Here is a 14,464-nt window from a genome sequence, read left to right as displayed (position 1 = left end):
AGAGTGGACAAACACACAACTGACTGGAGGAGTGCTGGTCAGACTGGACAAACACACAACTGACTGGAGGAGGGCTGGTCAGACTGGACAAACACACGGCTGACTGAAAGAGAGCGCTGGTCAGACTGGACAAACACACAACTGACTGGAGGAGCGCTGGTCAGACCGGAGAAACACACAACTGACTGGAGGAGTGCTGGTCAGACACACGGCTGACTGAAAGAGAGCTCTGGTCAGACTGGACAAACACACAACTGACTGGATGAGCGCTGGTCAGACCGGACAAACACGCGGCTGACTGGAGGAGCGCTGGTCAGAGTGGACAAACACACAACTGACTGGATGAGCGCTGGTCAGACCGGACAAACACGCGGCTGACTGGAGGAGCGCTGGTCCGACCGGACAAACACGCGGCTGACTGGAGGAGCGCTGGTCAGAGTGGACAAACACACAACTGACTGGATGAGCGCTGGTCAGACCGGACAAACACGCGGCTGACTGGAGGAGCGCTGGTCCGACCGGACAAACACGCGGCTGACTGGAGGAGCGCTGGTCAGAGTGGACAAACACACGGCTGATGAAGGAGCGCTAGTCAGACCGGAGAAACACACGGCTGATGAAGGAGCGCTGGTCAGAGTGGACAAACACACAGCTGACTGAAGGAGAGTGCTGTTCAGACACACGGCTGGAGGAGAGCGCTGGACAGACACGCGGCTGACTGAAGGAGAGTGCTGTTCAGACTGGACAGACACACGGCTGGAGGAGAGCGCTGGACAGACACGCGGCTGACTGAAGGAGAGTGCTGTTCAGACTGGACAGACACACAGCTGGAGGAGAGCGCTGGACAGACACGCGGCTGACTGAAGGAGAGTGCTGTTCAGACTGGACAGACACACGGCTGGAGGAGAGCGCTGGACAGACACGCGGCTGACTGAAGGAGAGTGCTGTTCAGACTGGACAGACACACGGCTGGAGGAGAGCGCTGGTCAGACACGCGGCTGAGTGAAGGAGAGTGCTGTTCAGACTGGACAAACACATGGCTGACTGAAAGAGAACGCTGGTCAGACTGGACAAACACACGGCTGACTGGAGGAGCGCTGGTTAGAGTGGACAAACACACAACTGACTGGAGGAGTGCTGGTCAGACTGGACAAACACACAACTGACTGGAGGAGTGCTGGTCAGACTGGACAAACACACGGCTGACTGAAAGAGAGCGCTGGTCAGACTGGACAAACACACAACTGACTGGAGGAGCGCTGGTCAGACCGGAGAAACACACAACTGACTGGAGGAGTGCTGGTCAGACACACGGCTGACTGAAAGAGAGCTCTGGTCAGACTGGACAAACACACAACTGACTGGATGAGCGCTGGTCAGACCGGACAAACACGCGGCTGACTGGAGGAGCGCTGGTCAGAGTGGACAAACACACAACTGACTGGATGAGCGCTGGTCAGACCGGACAAACACGCGGCTGACTGGAGGAGCGCTGGTCCGACCGGACAAACACGCGGCTGACTGGAGGAGCGCTGGTCAGAGTGGACAAACACACGGCTGATGAAGGAGCGCTAGTCAGACCGGAGAAACACACGGCTGATGAAGGAGCGCTGGTCAGAGTGGACAAACACACAGCTGACTGAAGGAGAGTGCTGTTCAGACACACGGCTGGAGGAGAGCGCTGGACAGACACGCGGCTGACTGAAGGAGAGTGCTGTTCAGACTGGACAGACACACGGCTGGAGGAGAGCGCTGGACAGACACGCGGCTGACTGAAGGAGAGTGCTGTTCAGACTGGACAGACACACGGCTGGAGGAGAGCGCTGGACAGACACGCGGCTGACTGAAGGAGAGTGCTGTTCAGACTGGACAGACACACGGCTGGAGGAGAGCGCTGGTCAGACACGCGGCTGAGTGAAGGAGAGTGCTGTTCAGACTGGACAGACACACGGCTGGAGGAGAGCGCTGGACAGACACGCGGCTGACTGAAGGAGAGTGCTGGTCAGACTAGACAGACACGCGGCTGACTGAAGGAGAGTGCTGGTCAGACTGGTTAGACATGCGGCTGACTGAAGGAGAGTGCTGGTCAGACTGGACAGAGACACGGCTGGAGGAGAGCGCTGGTCAGACACACGGCTGGAGGAGAGCGCTGGTCAGACTGGACAGACACACACGGCTGGAGGAGAGCGCTGGTCAGGCTGTCTGTGCCCTCATACCATATATCTCTACATTGTGTCCTGCCACTCCCAGGAGTCAAAAGCTGTAAACCTGACATCAGGTGCTAAACCTACCCCTAATTGGACTATGAAATAAATGTACAGGTTACAATGGTCCATTATGCTATTTAGTCATGTAGCTTGCAGTGGGATGGAGTTAAGTATCAGGGATAGCAGGGGAATTAGCTCTTTTATGAGGGACTCAATGTGTCCTGGACTGGCAGAAGGAGCCATCTCTCATTTTAATGCTCGCTGCAAACAGCCAGAAACTTACCAGCAGCCCTCCTGAAAGGGAGAGATAAATCTGCACCTCCCAGGTCTGGCAATGTCGTCGTGTCAGCCGGTGATTTGTGTGCTGCCAGCACTGACTTATGGCTTCTTTAATGCACTCTCTCACCGTTCACTCCTTCGTTAAGTTTTATCCTCCTCGCATTTTTATAGAGAATACACACAGGAGGCCGGATGAGTGCAGGGAAGAGCGCTCCTTTATGACTGCAGAGCCGGGGATAAACCCTGCCATAACCCAGGCTTCATTCATGAGCTAAGAGATTTCTATTAAAAGGGAAGGTGTCATCACAAAATCTTTTATTAGATCATTTTAAATATTTTTTATATAGAGTTTTAAATTGTCCATGGCCCTACCTAAAAATAAATAAACATGTAAATGCAGTGTATCCTGGGACCTGTAGTACTACGGGCTTTCATTGCAGCTAGTATAGTAATTGAGTTTGTTGTGGAGTCTGTTGGTTTTGATTGGTCTTGCTGGGTGACTTTACAGAGCGGGGTCTACCTGACTCCTGTCTGCTCCGTCTCCTATTGAGGAATACTTTAGCACCTCATATTTTTGGGGAACCATCCAGTAGTTTTGCAGTTCAGTCCTCGGGGCATCGAAGTACATTGAGCCACTCATTTCTTGGGAAAGGTGAAGCCAGTTCTGCAGTCTTGTGCGCAGTCATCGCCATTGTACAGGAAATAATCATCATGTACAGGAAATTGGTTGAAAATTATCTTTATTTAATCAGAAACTAAAACATTCTAAATTCTTTATGAATAATCTGTAATTCTTTGTGATCCATTTACGCATGCTGGGGTCCTCTTCTACTGGGCATCTGAAGGCATGGTGCTGGCCTGTGTGTGACCCAGATTCTGAGCAGATGTTTGTCTAAACATACTCAACCTGCAGCTGTTGTAAAACTACAACTCCCACAATGCCCTGCTGTAGGCCGATAGCTGTAGGCTGTTTGGGCATGCTGGGAGTTGTAGTTCTGCAGGGCAGCAGGTTGAGCATGCCTGGTCTAAACTCATTTTGTAACCTTTATGACTGAATGCAAAGATCAACTCCAGATGCAACCAGTGCTCATTATACGAGGAGGCATCTGGTACATGCCGTGTCCATGACCCAGCGATCCCTCTGGACAATACGCCACTGTTCAGCCACTTGCCACCACCATAAGAACATCAGACCTCATACATGGTCTTCACACTTCCCTTCAGCTGTCCTCCAGGACCACAATGGGAGATCATCCTATAATCCCCAGCACCTCAACCTCTTCCCGCACAGCCCAGCGGCATCCATCACTAGTGAGCAGGCGGGACGCCGTGCACTAAACCCTGGATAAAAACTGATATCTTGTCATCCCCGGTATTTATGTAGCTGTGATCTGGAACAAGGCTGCTCGTCAGATTATAAGCACTGCCGTATCAATGAAGGTCACCCCTACTGAAGTCCTGATTCCCTCCTGCAGCCGACACACACTGGGAGGTTCTGACATATAAAGGCACAATGCACAGACGACATGTAGAACACTGCAGCGATCCCCGTACAGTACCGTGGGACCATTGTTTGAGGACACAGATGCAACGCTCTCAGTCACGGAAAAATTCCACAAGTCAAAAAAAAAGGCTCAAAATGTTGGTAGCCACTGAATGTGATCATCCATCAATCCCCTTCACTCCCCCCCTAGAGTCACTGCCACTTGTTCTGGTGAAATATCAGAGTGGACCCTATAAAGGCTCTGCTTGGCCCCCCATCAAAACTGCACCTAACTGCTGTGAGTGGGCTCAGCCCTGAGAGGGTTAAATCCTTTCCGATCTGGAGCCAACTAGCAGACAGCAGCTTCTCCTCTTACCCGGAGCCTGACGGGCATCGCGCCGCTATCACTACTGCGACAAAGCTGCCTCCTTCCGAGGAGATCAACGCTCTCCAGCTGTAGTGTCTTCAGCAGAAGGAAATCACTTCTGATAAGAGAAAAGTAGATTTCAGGATGAAATGCAATGAGCTGCAAGATGTGCCGTTATCATTACCTGCCTCATCTTCTCAGAGGCCTTGTAATGGGCGACTGCCCGCAGCAGAGCCCTGTCTGGTAAGAGTCTCCTGCGCAGCAGCACTCGCCCACAGACCGCGCTCTCAAACATGCACTTCATTGCGATGGAGAAGACGGAAAACACTAGAACTGACCCGTTCGTGTGCAGTAACCATTAGAAACCGATGCGCTGTGTGAATGTTCCCCGATGGAGAGCCGCCGTCCTGATCGGGGGTCGAGTGCAGGAACGACCAAGACCTGCGCGTCATCTAATTAGAGGTCCACACACTTAACCATCGCCACCCCTGCAGGAGCCTGTAAGGGGATAATTACTCAGCGACCCCCAACCTGTTTAAAGTGTTATTTATCTTCACATAAACGTGGATTCGCCAATAAAAGACAAACGCTAAGAAGCAATTTGCTGTGCTCTTGACCTGTGCAGCGCAGGCGCTCCGGGGCCGCTGATTATTCTCATGTTTGTGGATGGTTCCTGAGACAAGCCTAGTAATTAAAATGTAATTTCTGAAGAGATGTTCTGCTCAGATCCAGTCACTTGTGCTTCGTGCAGATCTGAGGAGAAGCGCACCCAATACCGCAGGGTCGAGAGGAGGTAAAAGCACCAGATACAGGCAACCCAGAGGGTCCCTCAAGTATATATTCTAGATTCCCTGTACAACCCCCATCATCCACCCACATCTGTCAAAACTGTCCGACTGAAAACCAATCAGAAATGCAGCTTACCGACTTCTACAGCCGGAGCTCTGATTGGCTGCATCTGAAACCATCTGTCTGTACTCTGCAGGGTATGACGTATGCAGAAACCATCGTCAAGATGCTGCTGAGATCCTGTAAGAACTGTGGTGCCCGCTGCTGTGGACTTGATTGGCACATAAACACACAGTGCCACTACCATGCATTCATGTGGAAATCAAACTAGGTGTTGTAAGGACAAGATCCATTAGGAACAGCTAGCCTGCTTCATGATGGGTTCCAGAAAGCAACAAGATATTTGTAGGTGGGCAGCTGAGAAACTAAGCAAAGTAATGAAGATGTGGTGGAGTGTGACATGGCGTAGTGCCAGGTGTGTATATGGCCGTCCTCCTCCGCTCTCCTGCCATGCACTGAAGTCAGCTTCAAAATGGCGGCACTCCCGTGACATTGGGCGAGAAGATCACGTACAGTCTGCATTACCAGCCTTTCCCGACAGCAATATGTGCTATTTAATCCTACAGCGTGAGAGACGACCGATGTAAGTCAATTCTGGTCTCTCATACTCCGGCTTATTGAACGCCGAGAGGGATTGGCGGCGCGTGTTCAGCTAGAGCGCAGGGGATAGATCTGACTTTTAATTGAATAAGAGTAATTATAGAGGAGCAGGTGCTGTGCGATGTACTGTGAATGCAAGAAAGCTCCAGCCCTGAACAGTCTAATGTGGAAACGAGCAGAACACTGCACCAACGGAACGTCCCTGTGCAACGCTGTGCCTCCGGACCCTCAAAACACCCACCGGCAGCACGGTGCTCTGCAGGACCCTCAGAACACCCACCGGCAGCACGGTGCTCTGCAGGACCCTCAGAACACCCACCGGCAGCACGGTGCTCTGCAGAACCCTCAAAACACCCACCGGCAGCACTGTGCTCTGCAGGACCCTCAGAACACCCACCGGCAGCACGGTGCTCTGCAGGACCCTCAAAACACCCACCGGCAGCACGGTGCTCTGCAGGACCCTCAGAACACCCACCGGCAGCACGGTGCTCTGCAGGACCCTCAGAACACCAACCCGCAGCACGGTGCTCTGCAGGACCCTCAAAACACCCACCGGCAGCACGGTGCTCTGCAGGACCCTCAGAACACCCACCGGCAGCACGGTGCTCTGCAGAACATATTAGATACCCCTGCACTGCACAGTGCTCTGCAGGACTGTAAATTATCCACTGACGCTTCATCAGTGTTACGTTACATATGAGCTAATAATGAACACATAGAATGGATCCAGCTGCTGTAATACATGTGAGCAGTGAGGACTAAGGCCGCACAGGATGAGTCGCGCCTTTGTGTCACCACACGGTCCACACCACTGGATACTACAGCCACTGAGGAGATGCAGACCCTGGGATGGCCGATGTCCCCTAAATACCTACATTGTCCCTTCTATGTAGTGAATGGAAATATGTCCTGATATAAAGAAGAAACAACAAGGCTCCCACCCGCACAGAGCACACCACATATAAGCCATGTATGTCTGGGTAATCTGAGGATTCTGAATAGTCACGCTCTAACTCACCATTGATCTCCAGAAAAGAAATACGGACAACAGAATACAATCAATATCCATCCACGCCTCTGCGGCCCGTGCACATTATTACGTCTGCTGTGTGAGAGCCTATGAGACCAGAGACACCTACCATAGATCCTGGAGAAGAGCGGTTCTTTCTGGTTGTAGTAGTCGACAAGGTTGTGGTGGTCTCCATGATGGTTGTAGAGAACTCAGGAGGCATGGAAGTGGTCGGTGTTGTCCCAAGGATTGAGGGGACTTCGCCCACCAGCCTCACACTTCCACTAATGTTGATGTGAGGGTTGTGCTCAGCAGCCATATGAAGAACCTTCAGGCCATTATAGTAGATACCAGACAGCTGCCCTTGGAATGGCCTCCCCCTGTCCTTTCCACCAATGGCTATCTGCGCCTGGGTATTGAAGATGGTCAGGGGCCGTCCTATGGAGACATCGTAAAAGAAACATCACAATCTCAAAACAACAGAGACTCTCACTAAACAAAACCTTCCGTGTCAGGTAAAGTCTGGGGAGAACAGCAAGGAAAACCCTCCTGACACATCAACACCTACAGCACGCAGGAGCCGGCGAACGTGATATTACCCCCTCGACCAGGAGTCTTCTGCTCATCGTCTATGTCTGATGTTGGGTGGAAGGTATTTTCTGTGGAAGCCAGCTTGGATGAGGAGACTGAATGCGGCGCCTACACTTTGTATTCTGAGCACACATCAGCGCTCATTAATTACGGCAATGTCATTCGGATACTTTTCTGTCAGGACAGACATGGCTGCAGTCACTTAACTTTGGTCCTTTGAGTTATTGACCCCCTCAATCATACCACTGACATTAGTACACCTCGACTCTGTGAAGAGGCAAGAAGTCATTGACTCTGTCCCCGTGTCTATAAACCTGATAAGAGGCCGGCCAGGATTCATTAACAGGTCGTGCATCACACAGACACCAATCAATATCTTCCATTGACCCCGTGTCCCTGGCTCCTCCACAGACCGCGGCTTCCCCTTCCTTCTGTTTGAGATGAGGCCAAGCACAGACGGACGGGCGCTCTACCCCCGCTCACTTACAGGAGTATGCCCAGCTGGATATGGAGACACCTGGAGCATCGATCATTCTCACTGGATTAAGGGAAAAGTCTGGAGACCTCGGCCACTTCGTGCTCCACCATCTGAACATGCAGTGTGGCTTCTAAACGCTGAATAGAACATTTTGCTTTCTAAACGCAGTTATCAACCATTTGTTACCTGGGTTAGACCTACACATTACAAGATCCCTGCCAGCGACCTACACAGGTCAGGGACACAAACGTGCAGAACGGTATCGGCCTCTTACGACTTAGGAGACCGCTCAGCAGCCACCAGCTTTCACCCTGAGGACAGATAATGTTATTGGTACCTTTTGTAACGCCAGTTCCCACTCTCTTGAACTCAGGATTCAGAAGTCTTGTGCCATCTTCCATTCCTGAGATACTGAGCCCTGAAAAACAGGGACCCCGGTTTGGATAAAAAAAAAAGTCTGCAGGCAGTTTCCAAAGAAACCTCGGCAGCCAGCTGAAAATGAAAAACTACCAGCCATCCTCCTACCACAAGCAATGTTAGGAAATGCAGTGTCGATGGCATTGCTGCGCTGACTGAGGAACAGCGTCCTCCGTACCAGCTGGGGATAGGTAGAACGTCGGCCTCAACACAGACACTGCATTATGCCAGTAGGGAAGAGCCCCTGGCCGAAGGCAGTGCTGACGGCCACAGCCGGAGAGATGGAGGAGACAACTGTCTTCCCTACATATCAGGTGTAATCAATTATAGACCAGACCTGGGGACAATGCACAGAAATGGCGGCTTCAGGGTTAAGGCTCAGATATAGCCTGTTCAAATTTCCAGACAAAATTGCTGCAATGTGGGAATTTTTTCTGTAGAAATTCCACTGCGTGGCCGAGCCTCCACAGAACTCGCCCAGACTACCTTCCACCGCCAGCCATTTCTACCCTAAGTGGGAGGAGGACAGTGCCAGCCACTCTTTGAATGTCATTAGTGGCATAACACTCAATGAGCTGCTTAATAGTGGGCTGGTGTGATAGGAGACTGGACCAGAACCAGCTTTACCTTCGCGCTGCTCAGGGTCACATTTCCCAGTGTTCTCCCATCGTTTTCTGAGCTGGATTAAGGAGAACTTGCAGTAAACTGTGACTCTGAGGAGAACATAAAGCCAGAGCCGGGTCTCTCCTCTGCAAGCTCATGCAAACTGGGTTGGAAAGACAGGGAAAGAAGGCGTATAAAGCTCTGGATTGCAGGACTCGCTGCTGGGATGGGATAGTGAAGGTGCATCTCGTTCCATCCTCCTAACGAGTCCTATCTGTATCCTCAGCTGACCTTGTGCTGACACCTACTGACCTGTCCTTCAGGATTCTGGACAGAATGTTCATGTGGACCTACCCAGGGACAGACTGACATAAACGACAGCATACGTTGCGTTATGAGATCACACACGCCTCTTTTCAGTGTCATTGAATGATCGAGCACAACAGTAATGAAGGAAGGCGCTTCTGGCGAGCAGGTGTATAAATGAGGGATCCAACCACCAGAAAACATCAGCAGATCAATGAGAATGGACGGAAGGCTGCAGCATGCGCATGCGCCGCCCCCCCCATCCAGGATTAACACTTAAAGGAACCGCGCACTATAGACGTTCAGGCTGCTACAGGCTCAGGGTTTCCTTCTTTTATGATTGGACTATAGAAGGGATGGCCAACCTGCGGCTCCCCAGCTGTTGCAAAACTACAACGCCCAGCATGCTCAGACTGCCTACAGCAGGGCATGGTGGGAATCGTAGTTTGACAACAGCTGGAGAGCTGCAGGTTGGCCATCCCTGGACTATAGGTTACTGTGACTCTTACTTATAGCGCTATCGCCATCTTGGTTCAGCAGACTACCTCTAGCGTTACAGTACGAGGCCTCTCCTCAGTCCCGTTACTGTGTCTGAGCCTGTGGAGCAGAAGGTATGCAGCATTCCGCAATCAGCATGCAGCACTGGGGATCATGCAGGGTCAGACCCCATTTAGTTACCTTTGTCTGGTTGGCCGTCATCTGGGTTCCGAGGCAATTTATAGGACAGTTTCGGTTTTTGGAGTAGCTCAGTATTGCCTTAAGGTTTAAAAGACAGTGTTATTAGGCGGTTGAGTCGGTTATGGGTCTGCAAATTTGAAGAGCTTTGGCTTCAGAGGTCAAGACTTCTGACTCATCATGGCTGACATAATTATACTGGTTTGTATGTTAGCAGGCACCGTCCATTCAGCCACGCCGGCTCCACCATGTATGGTACAACTGCACAGACATGGGCAGTACATAAAATCTTGTACATTAAGGCCTCATGCACACGACCGTATGTTTTTTGTGATCCACAAAAAATACGGATGACGTCCGCGTGTATTCCATATTTTGCAGAACAGAACAGCTGGCCCCTAAGGGTCCATTCACATGTCTGTATTATGGGTCTGCATCCATTTTCAATGGGGCCACAAAAAATGCGGACAGCACACTGTGTGCTGTCTGCATCCACACTTCCGTTCCGCGGCCCTGCAAAAGAAAATAGAACATGTCCTATTCTTGTCCACAGCCACGGACAAGAAAAGGCATTTCTATTATAGTGCCAGACCGCAAAATGCGGAATGCACATGGCCGGTGTCCGTGTTTTACGGATCCGCAATTTGCGGACAGCTAAACACTTGCAGACATGTGATTGGACCCTTATAGAACAGTCCTATCCTTGTCCATAATGCGGACAATAATGGGACATGTTCTATTTTTTTTCGGAACGGAAATAGGGACATAAGGAAACTGAATGCACACAGAGTAACTTCCCAGCATACACATACAAGGTGTGTAAAAAAAAAAGAAAAACGGAACGGACACGGAAATAGAATACGTTTGTGTGCATGAGGCCTAAGGCTTAAAGGGGTTGTCCCATCTCACAGTTTCCACTGCTGGGCTTACGGAAACTGCTGAACGGGCCGGCGCTCCACTGTGTGTAACGCTCATTGCAGTGATTGCTATGGAAAGAGTATAGCAGCTTCTGTAACTTGCCAGTAATGGAAACGGCTTGTTCTGCAATTGGAGTTCCAGAAAGAGTGGAGCAGCGGCCCACTCGGCAGTTTCTGTAAGCCACCGGAGGTCAGCGGTTAGTCCCATGGCCAAGGCCGAACAACGAGCAGTGGTTGGAAACCACACAATGCTGCTACAGCCTGTCGATTATAGAAGACCCTGCACACAGGCCCCCGGCAGGGAGCATAGGGGCATCAACAAGGCAGCTTTACTCAACACTCCCGACTGGAGCTCAAATCTCCAGGGAATCCCTCCGGTCACCTTTCCCAGACTAGAAAAGACAAGGGTAATTTTTGATAGCGACGGAGGGAGCTGGACTGCTGGCTTCATTCCCATAGGAATTTCAAGAAACTGAAGCTGTGACAGATGGATGCAACTCGCTGTCAAAGTCACTTACAAGAAGCACAGCTAAAAGCCCTGGGTTATTGTTGCAGGAGAAGGCTCCGTGTCACACTGCACAGTGTCTGCATCCTGATCTCATTGAACCAGGGCTCTGCTAGTTACACAAGTCCACGCTGAGCTGGCGGAAATAATGCAGCGGGACAGGTTAAGTGAGAACAAGGAGTTTACATGTGAGATCGCTCCATAGTCTCCCGGTCTGCTGCCCCCAGATCCCCCTCTTACTGGAACAGGATCTTCTGACAACTGTAAAGAACGCTGAGAGGCTCTGGCTGATAACGTAAGCCCTGCTGAGCCAGTGTAAATGATCTCTAAAGCCTGTCCTCCAGTATGTGGCCCACGCCGACCTCACTAAGGCAACAAAGGCTAAATCCTCCTGATTTTTAGCCAAAAACTGACCTGGATGACATCAGAAAGAAGAGAAATGGCAGCTGCCTGACAATATGGCGGGGGATGCTTTTAGAGATCCACTTGGAAAAAAAAGCGTGACCAGACCCTTCTGAGAGCAGTACGTCCCGAGAAGTCTGCGGATCATCTATAAATCCTCCACACGTCTGGTCACAAGCTCTTTAATACCGATGATTGTTTTCTGCTTGTCAGATCATGGACAGAAGAACAATAATCCCCGAGATCTGGGGATACGTCCCGTCACATGAGCAGCGGCCCACCTATAACCCTTCATTAAGCCTCAATACAATGGTAAAAACACTCACTCCCGGTAATCTGCCCATCTAAATGTGCCGCCATGTTCACCAGGTGATCTTGGCACCACATGGTTTATTAACATGTAGTCTTTTTAGACTATAGATTTCCTTTTTTCCCACATTCTTTTAAAATAAAACTTAACTTTTATTTTCCCTTTTTAACATATTTACTGAAGAGGCGTTAAATTAAAAGCCATCAGTGGACGGCACGGTTCTGGCTCCATGGCTTTATCCACATACCGATCCTGCGTTGTGTCTGCGCGCTGTCACCTACACACCATAACCCCCCCACCCGACCGTGTTATAGGATGTGTGTAGTGCGGGTACCTCCTGGGTAGTATTCATTGATGGGCCAGTTATCCACTTGCAGAGTTGCATTCCCTCCATTCCGCGTGTACTTCACCACATGGTACGCGCCGTCATTCACAGGAGTACTGTCTTCACGTATTGAGATGTCCACTAACCCAATGTTAAAGGTCACTCCAACCTTTCCCTGCTCCTGTGGATAGAAGAGGAAGGAAAGATCAGAAACAAAGACTTACAAGACACAGGCACATCCTTGGGGGTCTTCTCCGTTCCCTTACAATCATCTCCTGCACTATAGGCAACCCTCCATCTGTCTGCACTGTATGGCCCCACATATCATGACTTCACGTGAAGGGATCTCCGATGCAAATACAGTGTTCCCTTTTAAACAAAGTGGTTTAGGATTACGAGGCCCACAGTAAAACCCTGAATACATTTCATATTCCAACTGAGCATAAATGTTAGGCTTCCATCCTCAGCTGGCGCGCCGGTTACTGCTACTCTGGGACCAATCTAGTAACACTTGCAGATAAGATTCAGTAGACATCTGGGATATGGCGCACACAGGCAGACAACACCATGGATCACATGAATGCAGATCTGACCCATCTTCTCAGTCTTCCTATCTTTAGAAGGCTAGATTTGAGGCGGCCTGCTGGGGCAGACTTCTGCAGATACACCTCCTTGTGATGCCGGTCTCGGCAAATCCAAACCTCAGGAGATGCTACAGCTTCACGAGTTCTCCTTCTATATTGCCCCATTATGTCCCTATCATATTGCCTTGCAATCCTCCATCTATTTTACCCAAACCTAGTTAGATAATCTCAGATCCCCCTCATCTGCCCCATCATCTTATGAATGCAATAAAATAAAGAGGGTCTCGCAAGGGAAGGAGAAGCAAATCATGTCAGGGACTTCACAAGGTGCTGGCGAGTATGACATAGTGCTCTGTGCACACAGCAGAAATATGGCACCAAAATGTTCCTCTACAGCAACCCCCGGCACTTCAGATGTGGTGAAACTACAACTCCCAGCATGCTCCATTCACTTCTATGGAGTTCTGAGAACAGCCAAGCAAGTGTACATCTTGGGAGTCGTAGTTTTAACACAGCTGGAGGTCACTCATCACAGGTTTAGTCCATTGTTACAGCACCATGTGTAGTTATTTGGGTCAGAATATGGGTTGTCCTACTAATGTAAACTGATAGCGCTCGATAAGTTATGTGCCAATATGTTTTATTACTATAAGGGCAGCATCCAAAATTATCAGCTATTCTTATGAAAAACGGTTTCTACTGACTCCAGCCAGCGGCAGGTCCGAGTCCTGCTCCTGTGAACACAGTTGGTACTTCCACCTTTTGGTCCCAGGGGGCAGAGCCTGGGAGAGTGATGGGCACTGAGGAGTGCTGCGTGGAACCAGTGCATGATGGGAGGGACAGCGTGCCGCAGGCCAGCCAAAACCTGGAAAATGAGGTCACATCTCTAAGGAGCACACACATTTGAAATGAAGTGATTGTAGCCCAAAGTGCATATAGATGTTTTAGTTTAATGTACACCGGACCCAACAAATATGTCCTATGATACATCTCAATGATTGGGAACCAGAGGCTTTGGGGGTCATTTATCATTCGATATACGCCAAGTTATTTGCGGCAAAATCTGCGATGTTTAACCCTTTTATGCCGCTCACACCAGTGCCGAAAAAGGAGGTGTGAGCGTGTCAGAGGGTCGGCCGGTACGCCAGTTTTTGGTGTAGAACATGAGCTGGCATAGATTTAGGCTTGGTGTATGCCAGAAGATCATGGGCCAAAGGTAGGTAGAAACCTGCGACTCTACATAACTTCAGTGCATCCAGCGCAGAGGTATAAATTTGCTGGGATTAATAAATGACTCCATTTTGTAAAATCAAAATTCAAGCCTAAGGAAGCCAGAATGAGGGAAGTTTAAAGTGGACGCATCATGTTCCAGAAGAGAACCAGACCTACAACCTCTGCCGCTGTGCATGAAAGAACATGGGAAGTATACCTCCGGCATTAGAGGTGGATTACATATGATTACCTGAAATTTGTCAGCCTTGTGATCAGCACCCATCCAGCCACCCACACTCTAAAGATCAGTCAGTCATTCAGGAGAATGCATCCAGCAAGAGGCTT

The 14,464-nt window shown here is 50.2% G+C and overlaps 1 protein-coding gene across 3 annotated transcripts in view; it reads right to left on the bottom strand.

Moving 5' to 3' along the window:
• NRXN3 (neurexin 3) overlaps positions 1–14,464 on the bottom strand; it is a 335,275-nt gene that overhangs the window by 25,101 nt on the left and 295,710 nt on the right. For 2 of the 3 annotated variants that reach the window (XM_040411260.1, XM_040411262.1), the window contains 4 exons: positions 12,333–12,504; positions 9,868–9,945; positions 8,201–8,281; positions 6,925–7,232 (listed from right to left, as the gene is read on the bottom strand). In XM_040411260.1, coding sequence (XP_040267194.1) covers positions 6,925–7,232; positions 8,201–8,281; positions 9,868–9,945; positions 12,333–12,504 — 639 coding nt within the window. The remainder of the gene's footprint in view (positions 1–6,924; positions 7,233–8,200; positions 8,282–9,867; positions 9,946–12,332; positions 12,505–14,464) is intronic. The other variant, XM_040411261.1, reaches the window with a different exon arrangement.

This window comes from Bufo bufo, chromosome 11 (assembly GCF_905171765.1).
Source record: "Bufo bufo chromosome 11, aBufBuf1.1, whole genome shotgun sequence".
In the NCBI taxonomy this organism is placed as follows: domain Eukaryota; kingdom Metazoa; phylum Chordata; class Amphibia; order Anura; family Bufonidae; genus Bufo; species Bufo bufo.
The sequence above is the reverse complement of the archived record's forward strand: the minus strand, read 5'-3'. Positions and strand labels throughout refer to the sequence as shown.